The sequence below is a fragment of the Daphnia carinata genome, chromosome 2, assembly GCF_022539665.2.
Source record: "Daphnia carinata strain CSIRO-1 chromosome 2, CSIRO_AGI_Dcar_HiC_V3, whole genome shotgun sequence".
NCBI lineage: Eukaryota > Metazoa > Arthropoda > Branchiopoda > Diplostraca > Daphniidae > Daphnia > Daphnia carinata.
In genome coordinates this window covers 103,769-116,187 of record NC_081332.1, presented here as the reverse complement: position 1 = coordinate 116,187, position 12,419 = coordinate 103,769, and the positions used below count along the sequence as shown (strand labels likewise).

Sequence of the window (12,419 nt, the reverse complement as noted above, 5' to 3'; positions counted from 1 at the left end):
TAAGGTAATATACAAAGAGCGAGGCAATCGGAACCAAACAAAAGATCTCGTCAACATGTACAATGTGGAAAATAAAGGAAAACAGGTATTCTCATTTGACTCGAAACGAAAACATAACAAATAGTATCATGATAGATAGCAGCAACAGTACTTTAGTACCGCTTACTATGATGACGTCAACAAACGGAAAACCCAAAATAACTAGTCTTTTGAACAAATAAAGGACTACGAGTTTTGGGTTATGGCCTACCGTAATCCATTTTAAAACACCTTTTATCTTCTGAGAGGACACCAATGAGATGAGAAGTTTCCAATCACCTGGCAATTATAAGTATATCACATTCCGCTGTCGAACTGCAAACCACAAGGTCGGCGGAATTCTTGATTGCGTTCATGAATCCGTTTGTTTGATAGTGAAACGAGTTTCACGTAAGCCAAAACTTAAGGCTAAATTGTTATTCCATAATTAAATATCACTGTACCCCATTTAGATCCGATTAGAACAGGACAGGCAGCATGCTGGGTCAAATCGTCACCATCACCGTTCGGGTGAAGGTTATACCAGAACGCTGCACGTTCTCTTCGAGGCCAAACAGCCAAATTGATTTTTGGGAAAACTGTCGCCCCTCCTGCCTCAACGTCACTCATCTGTGGTAATTAAAAACGTTTATCAGTAATCCAATCGGAATCTCGTGGGTGCATGTAAACTTACGCAAAACAACCATGTAGCGATTCGATTACCCCAGCCGAAATCTTTTTGAATCTCACCTTTCTGTCGACGAGAAAGGAAAACCCATCAGTAAAGGAATTGGATAAGGTAAATTTTAAATGCAATTTCTTATGTACTCTTGCGAAATCGTAGTGTGGCTCATAATGCCCTCCAATGCCGTAATTACAAGCTTGGAGGTCTTCAGCCATAGCCATGTCAAGTCCAGTAATATCACCAATACGTTGATTCATCTGCTTAAAAACATGAAGAGCATAATGGTGAGAAACTTTGTGCGCTAATAATCGGTTTTAACCTACCTTGTATACCTGGTCATGTTCATTGTTTTGCAAAAAGGCGGCTTTGGCGATCCGGTATTTAGTTAGTTCACTTTCACCTGTCAAACTTTTTTGCACCGTGCTTCGTTGTAGCTGTGAGTATAATACTTATTAGGAGATTTGCTAAGTTATTGTTATGATGATGCTTACCCTGGGTTGCGCCAGCTTTTTAACAGTTTCAATTTCCTCGTCGGTGATAACATCGTGAAAAAGAACTAGCCATGGTTTCAGCGAAGCCTCTTCCATCTTAACGGGTTGAATGAGGAAGAACGGGACGTTATTGGTAACGAAACGACATCGTAGACGGGCTGCGATTTTGTGATCGATTAGTTCCTCACCTCTGCAAAAATCACGCGTATTCACTTGAGAAACTTCTACGTTAACATCTACGAAAATGTTGCCTGCAAAGCTTTTCATAGTTCTCCCAGTGATCGGTGGGTATTCCTGCGGTACCTGGGTGTTTCTTTAGTTTTAACATAGTAGGATCAAAATTTTCCATTTTTTAAATCCTGCTAACAAAATTCAAACACTTTAAATTGAAACAATATTTCGAAACCCAAGGAAAATTAGCTAATCACACACTCGTCGCGTTCTTGGCGGGGTTGCGTCTCTTCTTCTTGATGAAGCATGTCTTCGTAATACTTCACATTGGTAAGCGCACGTTCGTGGTACGGGACAATTCTTAGCAGTTCTTGAGTTAGTTGTAAGGCCTCATTTACATTACCTACAATATAAACGAAACTTTAAACTGTGAAATTTTAATTCATATCTTACTCTGTACCTTGTTTATAAGTAGAAAATGCCAAATGCTCGAGAATTTCTTCACGTTTTACTGCTTCATTGGAATCGACTATGAACTTGTTTAAAGCTTCGCTCATCCACAGAACGGTATGGTAATGATCTCCATTCATGTAGGACTGGCGGCCAAGTTCCCAGCAGTCTCCAGCTTGAGGAAAACACCAATCAACAGAGGCGCTGTGGTGAATGTATGCATATTAAATTACCAGTAAGCTGACGGGAATACTTCTTCCCTAAGAGCTTCCCTTCAGCTAAAGAATGAGCGTCTAACATATATGTATCTTGCAGCCTCATTAATGCCACAGCTGTTCCGTTTAAATCTTCATCAGAAGGGAAGCTTAACACATTACGATGTTGCGTGATGTTTTGTACGATGGCTGGTAAAAAATTGTGTTACAGCGTGAAATAAGAAGAATATTACGAAACGCGTACCAGAGGCAACATTCTGCACCATAACTCCTTCGACCTGCCTCCAATCAGAGGTGAGGCGTTTGACTAGTAAGTAAGCATTGACTGGATTAGCCAAATACTTAGACACGTCTTCACTTGCTTCTTGATACATGGTTTCATATTTTTCCAGGAATCTATGGCAACCAAAAAGCATGCAACAACATATGACATTATTTTCATAAACACAAGCAGGAAAAAGCTTCTTCTTACCCTCTTGGTTGTTTAAGTCTAATTTCTTCTTCTTGAATGTAATTTTCAAGATGCCTTGCGAGCTCCATTTCAGTTGATATAAGGCTCTCCATGTCTGCCAGGGAGGCAAACATCTCACCAATAATAACATTTGGATGTACTGTAGGATGAGAAGAATGGTGGAGAAACAGGTAATGCGCATGACAATATCTACTTGTATTAACATAAAATTCGGTAAGCTGACTTGTAATAGGTTAAGTAAGAGACTTGCTTAATTGCAGTAATTTCCCGTATTTCAAAAATTTTGCATTTTATACTTTATTATCGAGTTGGTTGGCATTATTACGATGCACTTTTTCAGATTGTATTTTATGCAGCTACTGGCTTTACAATGAATGTAGACAAACGTATGAAAGGTGTGAATCGGTGTTGGATACGATCGTTACACTTGGCGTTTATCATAGATTGGCGGAGAAAAAGGCCCAGACGAAAAAGGCCCAGACGAAAAAGGCCCGCGAAAAAGGCCCAGACGAAAAAGGCCCATACGAAAAAGGCCCACTTTTTTCCAAATTCAAAAGTGGGCCTTTTTCTCCATTGACTGGGCCTTTTTCTCCGTTTAATTTCCATGTTCCCACAAACTTTATATTTATTTTCAAAATATATTTCCAACCTCCTATTCCGTGGAAAGTGGAATGTACATAGGTTGCTGAAACCGTTACCTTCTATAAGGTTTGCCGAGATCAAACAATGTTAGCGTATGTACGTTAGTTAATCTTTGATTATTTATTCGGTTGCAATCTAATTTCGGATTATATTAGTATTTATATATTGCTAATATCCCGTTAAATAAAGTTCATTTTTCACAATTTTTGTTTATTGAACTACTATCGGCTTTTTTTAATATAATACAAGAAATTAATGTTTTTCGCACTTAGCCTTGTTCTGTCCACCCTCTTTGATTATTCCCCCAACCCCCAGTCCATCTCCCTTATAACTTCCCTTTGTCGATACTTATGCCATAGGTAAAGACCACTGATTCGTTGTGAATAAGGAAACTGAATGAGTTCCGCGGGGCTTTTGTGGTTGCTGGGAACAAAAATATGTTACCACGAAGACTAGTTTATTATTATTAACATTTGATAAATAATGTTTATAGGAATAATAGTACAAACTTGAACTATCGTATGAGGCAAGGACCAAAACAAAGACTTGTAATTCAATATTGATTCTAATACTATTTATTCTTTATACATTTTCCATTCTTTTAACAATTACAAAGAGCCCAATAAATATATTAAAATCATAACCTACTGCTATAAATGATTTTGTTCGTTCTTCGTGTCCTGTTTTCACCTTTTGCACATTTTCAAGCAGCTATTGATTACCTAATTACACATCACATACTACATTGAGATATAAGGAAGCTTTACACTTTACGTTAGCAAAGCTACTAATAATGACAAATCAATTTTCTACTACGACGGATTTTTTTTTATGAGTCTCTTATTAGTGAAGACACTAAACCTTTTAAATTGAATCTAAGATTTTTTTTCTTCAAATTTTCCACGATCATGGAAGGCATATCAGTGTATTTTTCTAAAAAACTATCACGACATGGCTGCACATGAAAGAACACAAGTTTAGCTGATCCATCAGTCAGTATCAGTCTTTCATGCGATAAATTTGCCTTTTTTCTTTAGTTTATTCACTTTATGTTCTTTCTTTTCAGTTTTCTTTTTCTTAATGTTGGCTTTTCTCCTTTTCTGTTGTTATTCCCTTCTCTTTTCCTTTTCTTCGATTCGTTCAGCGCAATTTTTGTTACTCTCTGATTTGATTTGATCTCGTTCATTAATTGGTTTGGCAAGCAATTCCACATAGTCTTTTACCTATTGCAATACAGAAAGGTTAAAAGTTTTCAAGATCTTACAAATATTTTTGTCAAATTGAAAGTTTACCTGAAAACCTTCAGCTATTTGCAGAGCACCATTTCGTGCCTGTTTCTCTTCAATACTTCTTGCATTTTCAACTTCAGCTTGGCCTACCAAGATTTTCATTTTTGGTTTAAGTTTTATTTTCTTTCATTTTAATCGTTGCCACTTCTGGATCTAAAGTGGTCTTATTCAGAATGGGTGAGGAATTAGATAGTTCTCCAAAGTCAAATTTGCCGGAAACTAGGCAGCCTCCACTGTTAAAAATCGGTGTTGGCAGAGTACTTGCTAGTCTTGCTTCAGGAATTTCTGTTTTAACAAACTCTGAAAGACCAGAGGTTGATGACACAGATGCTGCCTTGGTGGCTCGAGCATGTTTGGCAATTCAGGACCTCTTCTTCTTACTTTTCCTTTTTAATTTCTTCTTCATTCCCTCGAACTTCCGTTAAAGTTTGATTTTCGTTGTCTTATCAGACAATTCCAGCTTTTTCTCTGAAAATCAATGGAATAAACTGGCCGGTCTTCCTTAAATGTAAATGTTAGACATACCTGTTAAGTGTGCGGTGTTCATTCGGTTTATGTTCTTTCTTTTCAGTTTTCTTTTTCTTAATGTTGGCTTTTCTCGTTTTCTGTTGTTATTCCTTTCTCTTTTCCTATTCTTCGATGCGTTCAGCCAACTTCTTTTACAATTTGATTTGATTTCATCTTGTTTCTTAATAGATTTAGCAAGCAATTCCACATTGTTTTTCACCTATTGCAATACAGAAAGGTTAAATTATTTAAAATCTTAAAAATATGTTTGTCAAATTGAAAGTTTACCTGAAAACCTTCTGCTCTTTGCAGAGCACCTTTTCATGCCTGTTTCTCTTCAATACTTCTCGCATACAACTTCAGTTTGGCCATCCAAGATTTTCACTTTGGCTTTGAGTTTTTTTTTTTATCGTTGCCACTTTTGAATCTAAAGTGGTCTTGTTCAGAATGGGTGAGGGATAAGATAGTTCTCCTAAATCAAATTAGCTGAATACTAGGCAGCCTTCACTGTTGAAAATTTGTGTTAGCAGTGTACTTGTTGGTCTTGGTTCAGGAATACCTGTTTTGACAAACTCTGTCGGATCAGAGGATGATGACACTGATGCTGCCTCGGTGGCTTGTGCAAGTTTAGCAATTCAGGACCACTTCTTGTTATTTTTCTTTTTTAATTTCTTCTTCTTCTATTTTTCTAATTTTTTTAAAGTTTGGTTTTCATTGTCCTATTAGACAAATCCTGCCTTTTCCCTGAAAATAGATGGAATAAGCTGGCCAGTCTTCCTTAAACGTAAAGATTAACACATACCTGTTAAGTGTGAGGTGTTAGCTGCTAGACATTCTTCTTGTTCAACACCAACCTTATTGCTATTGAGATCGTCAACTGTAGATACACTTTCAGTTGGAATGTTGGTCAATAAGCTAGCAATGAAAAACTCTTCAGGAGAGAGTTGCTTTTTAAGAGCGACGATGTCAATGGACCCTCGCGTTTTATAAGGCTCTTGATTTTTAGGGTCCTCATTTCCTACAAATTTTGTTTAGACGTCACTTTCAAGTTCTTGTTTTCTCTTTTTCTATTTACAAAAACTGCCTCTCATATTATAACCTTTAAACTTTATTATTATTTACCTTGATCTCTCAACATTATCACTGATCACTCCATAGATCAAACTATACGAAACAATAAGTCTATTGTTATTTTCTTTATGGAACGGCATTTTGAAGCCAAATCTAGCGTCAGGACGCCACAAACAATGGCGGACGGTGGAAAGCTGTTATTAAAACTTTTAGCTAAAGCTTTATTAAATTCAACAAAATTTAGTTCCTTTGTTATTGTTCTATTATTATAATTCATTATTATTGTTGTACAAAGGAACTAAATTTTGTTGAATTTGTAATAAAAGAATTAAAAATTTTTAAAATTTTATGTTAAAAACCGTCCGCCATTGTTTGTGGCGTCCTGACGCTAGATTTGACTTGAAAATGCCGTTCCCTGAAGAAAATAACAATAGACTTGTTTCGTATAGTTTGATCTATGGAGTGATCAGTGATAATGTTGAGAAATCAAGGTATATAATAATAAAGTTTAAAGGTTATAATATGAGAGGCAGTTTTTGTAAATGGAAAAAGAGAAAACAAGAACTTGAAAGTGTCGTCTAAACAAAATTTATAGGAAATGAGGACCCAAAAAATCATGATTTCTAGCTTATTGACCAACATTGCAATTGAAAGTGTATCTACAGTTGACGATCTCAATAGCAATAAGGTTGGTGTTGAACAGGAAGAATGTCTAGCAGCTAACACCTCACACTTAACAGGTATGTGTTAATCTTTACGTTTAAGGAAGACGGGCCAGCTTATTCCATCTATTTTCAGGGAAAAGGCTGGATTTGTCTGATAGAACAATGAAAACCAAACTTAAAAGGAGTTAGAAAAATTGAAGAAGAAGAAATTAAAAAAGAAAAATAACAAGAAGTGGTCCTGAATTGCCCAACTTGCACAAGCCACCGAGGCAGCATCAGTGTCATCAACCTCTGATCCCACAGAGTTTGTCAAAACAGGTATTCCTGAACCAAGACCAACAAGTACACCGCTAACACCAATTTTCAACAGCGAAGGCTGCCTAGTATTTAGCAAATTTGATTTAGGAGAACTATCTAATCCCTCACCCATTCTGAACAAGAACACTTTAGATTGAAAAGTAGCAACGATAAAAAAAAACTCAAAGCCAAAGTGAAAATCTTGGATGGCCAAGCTGAAGTTGGAATGTGAGAAGTATTGAAGAGAAACAGGCATGAAAAGGTGCTTTGCAAAGAGCTGAAGGTTTTCAGGTAACCTTTCAATTTGACATACATATTTGTAAGATCTTAAATAATTTTAACCTTTCTGTATTGCAATAGGTAAAAAACAATGTGGAATGGCTTGCTAAATCTATTATGAAACAAGATGAAATCAAATCAGATAGTAAAAAGAAGTTGGCTGAACGCATCGAAGAATAGGAAAAGAGAAAGGAATAACAACAGAAAACGAGAAAAGCCAACATTAAGAAAAAGAAAACTGAGAAGAAAGAACATAAACTGAATGAACGCCTCACACTTAACAGGTATGTGTTAACATTTACATTTAAGGAAGACCGGCCAGTTTATTCCATTGATTTTCAGAGGAAAAGCTGGAATTGTCTGATAAGACAACGAAAATCCAATTTAAACGGAAGTTAGAGGGAATGAAGAAGAAATTAAAAAGAAAAAGTAAGAAGAAGAGGTCCTGAATTGCCAAACATGCTCGAGCCACCAAGGCAGTATCTGTGTCATCAACCTCTGGTCTTTCAGAGTTTGTTAAAACAGACATTCCTGAACCAAGACTAGCAAGTACACTGGCAACACCAATTTTTAACAGTGAAGGCTGCCTAGTTTCCAGCAAATTTGATTTTGGAGAATTATCTAATTCCTCACCCATTCTGAAAAAGACCACTTTATATCCAGAAGTGGCAACGATTAAAATGAAAGAAAATAAAACTTAAACCAAAAATGAATATCTTGGTAGGCCAAGCTGAAGCTGAGAATGCAAGAAGCATTGAAGAGAAACAGGCATGAAATGGTGCTCTGCAAATAGCTGAAGGTTTTCAGGTAAACTTTCAATTTGACAAAAATATTTGTAAGATCTTCAAAACTTTTAACCTTTCTGTATTGCAATAGGTAAAAGACTATGTGGAATTGCTTGCCAAATCAATTAATGAACGAGATCAAATCATAAAGTAACATAAATTGCGCTGAACGAATCGAAGAAAAGGAAAAGAGAAAGGAATAAAAACAGAAAAAGAGAAAAGCCAACATTAAGAAAAATAAAACTGAAAAGAAAGAACATAAAGTGAATAAACTAAAGAAAAAAGGCAAATTTACCGTATGAAAGACTGATACTGACTCATGGATGAGCTAAACTCTTGTTCTTTCATGTGCAGCCATGTCGTGATAGTTTTATAGAAAAATACACTGGCATGCCTTCCATGATCGTGGAAAATTTGAAGAAAAAATATCTTAGATTCATTTAAAAAGGTTTAGTGTCTTCACTAATAACAGACTCTCATTTTAAAAAAAAGTCCGTCATGGTAGAAAATTGATTTGTCATTATTAGTAGCTTTGTTAACGTAAAGTGTAAAGCTTCCTCATATCTCAATGTATTATGTGATGTGTAATTAGGTAATCAATAGCTGCTTGAAAATGTGCAAAAGGTGAAAACAGGACACGAAGAACGAACAGAATCATTTATAGCAGTAGGTTATGATTTTAATATATTTATTGGGCTCTTTGTAATTGTTAAAAGAATTGAAAATGTACAAGGAATAAATGGTATTAGAATCAATATTGAATTACATAATCTTTGTTTTGGTCCTTGCCTCAGACGATAATTTAAGTTTGTACTATTATTCCTATAAACATTATTTATCAAATGTTAATGATAATAAACTAGTCTTCGTGGTAACATATATTTTTGTTCCCAGCAACCACAAAAGCCCCGCGGAACTCATTCAGTTTCCGTATTCCCAACGAATCAGTGGTCTTTACCTATGGCATAAGTATCGACAAAAAGAAGCTATATGGGAGATGGACTGGGGGTTGGTGGAATAATGAAAGAGGGTAGACAGAACAAGGCTAAGTGCGAAAAACATTTATTTTTTGTATTATATTTAAAAAAGCGATAGTAGTTCAATAAACAAAAATTGTGAAAAATGAACTTTATTAAACGGGATATTAGCAATATATAAATACTAATATAATCCGAAATTAGATTGCAACCGAATAAATAATCAAAGATTAATTAGCGTACAAACGCTAACATTGTTTGATCTCTGCAAATCTTAAAGAAAATCACGGTTTCAGCAACCTTTGTACATTCCAAATTCCACGGAATAGGAGGTGGGAAATACAATTTTCGAAACAAACATAAAGTTTGTAAGAAAATGGAAATTGAGCGGAGAAAAAGGCCCAGTCCAATGGAGAAAAAGGCCCACTTTTGAATTTGGAAAAAAGTGGGCCTTTTTCGTATGGGCCTTTTTCGTCTGGGCCTTTTTCGCGGGCCTTTTTCGTCTGGGCCTTTTTCGTCTGGGCCTTTTTCTCCGACCTCCTTATCATAACCTTTCCTGTCTTTTTTGTTATGGTAGTAAATAGGATACGCTGGAAAATTCGGGGTTTGTTTAGCGCTCGAGTGGCATTCGAAACTTTTTATCTTCCGTTAGCATTTTGACCTTGGCGGATGGACGATATTTGCCAGCAACAAGTATGCATTACCTTAGACTAAAACAAATATTCCTTAACGACAAGTCTTAACACAACCATTGATTGAAATAACAAAAATAATTTAAAAATGTAACCATCCCTCTGAATTCTTATATCATAGTTATCGCTCTCTTAAACTGAAAATCGAGTATTTCTCGTTCATTTTTATCTTTTCGTTGGTCTTGAAATCTGCCATAAACTGGGCCATTCGTCCCATTAAAAACAACAAATTAATACACTTCCCTTCCAATTCTTAATTCCTAATTCTTAACAAATACGTCTGACAATTACGTTGTTGTGGTTAATGTATTTTGAACTTACTTTAAAATCTTTTATCCGGACGTTGAGAATTGTCGAACTATTCCTATTAACACGAGAACGATGATTGTGATAACAACTATGGACATATCTTACTGCGGTCGTTGGCCAACCTGGGAATCAAACTAACGCTTACTCTTTCACTTTCCCACGTGAGACGACCTGAAGGCGCATGTGTACACTTGGACTATACGTCCTGCCTTCTTTACCTCAAACGGTGAATTTCCTTTACTTGCTCGATTACTCGTGCAATTCGTATAGCTCTTTTTTACTTAAAATTTCTTTTCCTCGTTCTCCCATAACGTGGAAATCTTCCATTTACATTAGCAGTTGGTTTTGAGTTAGATACAACCAGAATAAAAAGAAATGTAACAACTCTTGTAGCTTACAGCGCTTAAGATACATTAGGCCAGTTTATTTTGAAACTGCCCATGCTGTAATAAGATGCTTTTAGCCAGCAAGCTAAGCTTGACTGCTTTTTCTAATTACTCAAGTGTTTTATTGGGATATAGAAGACATTTGAAGTAATTAGAAATGGTTATAGTAATAACCTAAGAGAATGCTTGACCGTCATTGTCTGCTTTCACCAGTTTCAGCTGACTAAAACTTTACGCTAGGTAACTTGCCATAATAACGTAAAGTATGAAAGTATAAAGTATGATTTCTTATTTTTTTTAAGAAAATGAATTATTTGCGATTAAAGTCCTATCATAACTAATACTTGTTTTATAAGCATTTCTTATGCTAAATAATATATATATTCCTAACTTCCATTTTTCTAGCTTACACTTACTCCAATAGCTTAATTTTCGTAAACTAAAGGGCAAGCTGGTGAATTCATAGCTTGCGCAAGTTTAATGTTAAGGCGCTGACGTCACCCCCCAAAACTCAAGCTTACCTAATGGTATTGCTAGCTTGAAATCTGCAAGCTAGCGACGGGGAAGCTGGATGAAGATAGGATTTGGGCATCGCCAAAACTCAAGCTTACCGTTTCGTACGGGATCGGGATTGAACCACTGCAACCCGCATCGGAATCCGATCTTATGCCACCGGGCTATTACTTTTGCTTATGTTTGTCTATACTTTCGTTTATGTGGAGATGTGGAGGATGAATACAAAAGAAAGCTGTGGTATATGCTGCCGATTTATGTTGTAATTATGGGGCGTAAGCGATGTGTATTGGATGCGGGAGGTCGGTGTTCAAGGATTCATATAGATGATTACTTTTATATATCATGTCGTTCACAAATATGGTATGCAAATGACATAACTTAAAAAAAGTAAAAATAATTTTCCCTTCAGCCTCCGTGAAATAAACTATATTGTATATATCTATAAGACAATGTATTGAGATGTTGTAGCTCAGTGGTATAGGGTCGGAATTAGACACGGATAACAGTGGTTCAATCCCAACAATAGGCGTAAATATTTCCTGTGTTGTGGTTTCGATGTTGCCCAAAGAGGTGGGTAGAAGTTGACAATGTTTTTGGTGCGATATTCTTCATCTTAGCCTGGGGGAGGAGGTTTACGGGTCTGACAAAAAAAGGTACAAACTACCTTTTTCAGACATTTTTATAACACCAGTGGCATTAGAAAAAGGTGTCTATACTTAAACTACCCAACCCAACTTATAGGGGTTTTGCGCCAAAACAGCCCTACCGCTATTCGAAAAAGGTAAAAAATTGATATATTTTACCCAAAGATGGCGTTTTGAAAATAAATCGGTGTTCTCCTTTTTGTGCAGAATAGGCTAGTGTACGTAGTGGTAGTCTCGAAAGGAGGAACGGAGGAGGATGGATATTAGAATTCGGTAGACATTTACAAACACGAACCATAAGCATTTACGCTGCATTGATTGAATAAACAACATTGCACACAGAAATGTATAAAGGCCAAAACCTTTTTCTTCGACATAGAGTTTTGAGTCTTACAAAATTTTGAACAAAACCTACGGTCACTGTATAACGTTCGAAATTTCTTCTAATGCATTACTCCCGGTTCGTTCATGATATCCTGTCGATACTGTTCAGCAAATGCAAACGGGACGGTGTTAAACGACTCCGTCGTAATCGTTTTTCCGAAAACAGACACCGGGTAATCTTTTCATATTCCGGAAAAGCAATGGGCACCGCTTTGTTAACCGGAAAAAGGCGTAGCCAACTATTAATTGGTAGACTACGTTGTTGCACCGAAGTGGATTAGTCGAGCTGTTTAACTGAAATAAAAAATTTCAACTGAGGTTGGGAAAAGGATCATTCAAGTTAAACTACTCGTTCGAAATCTTTTTTTCGGTACAGACACTGGTAGTCGTTCCATATTCCGAAAAACGATGGGTACGGCTCTATCATCATGAAAAAGACGTAGCCAACTATTAATTGGTAGACTACATTGTTGG

General features: G+C 36.2%; 1 protein-coding gene and 1 long non-coding RNA gene across 5 annotated transcripts; one reads left to right on the top strand and one right to left on the bottom strand.

Annotated features, from left to right (window-relative positions):
* Window positions 1-273: 273 nt before the first annotated feature.
* On the bottom strand, window positions 274-2,594 carry LOC130687811 (prolyl 4-hydroxylase subunit alpha-1-like). The gene is given in 11 exon segments (XM_059494106.1): window positions 274-648; window positions 713-772; window positions 847-960; window positions 1,027-1,137; window positions 1,195-1,384; window positions 1,446-1,556; window positions 1,627-1,768; window positions 1,826-1,990; window positions 2,049-2,219; window positions 2,275-2,426; window positions 2,503-2,594. Coding segments are annotated over 11 exon segments (1,509 nt in total). The 3' UTR covers window positions 274-447.
* Window positions 2,595-6,282: 3,688 nt separating this feature from the next.
* LOC130687825 (uncharacterized) lies at window positions 6,283-8,349 on the top strand. Of its 4 annotated transcripts, none has more exons than XR_009000272.2 (6): window positions 6,283-6,502; window positions 6,607-6,751; window positions 6,810-7,264; window positions 7,334-7,536; window positions 7,595-8,059; window positions 8,129-8,349. It is a non-coding gene; the product is annotated as an uncharacterized LOC130687825 (long non-coding RNA). The 4 variants fall into 4 exon arrangements; XR_009000274.2 differs by having other exon boundaries at window positions 6,283-6,751; window positions 6,810-6,994; window positions 7,052-7,264; XR_009000273.2 differs by having other exon boundaries at window positions 6,283-6,751; window positions 6,810-6,994; window positions 7,047-7,264.
* Window positions 8,350-12,419: the final 4,070 nt, after the last annotated feature.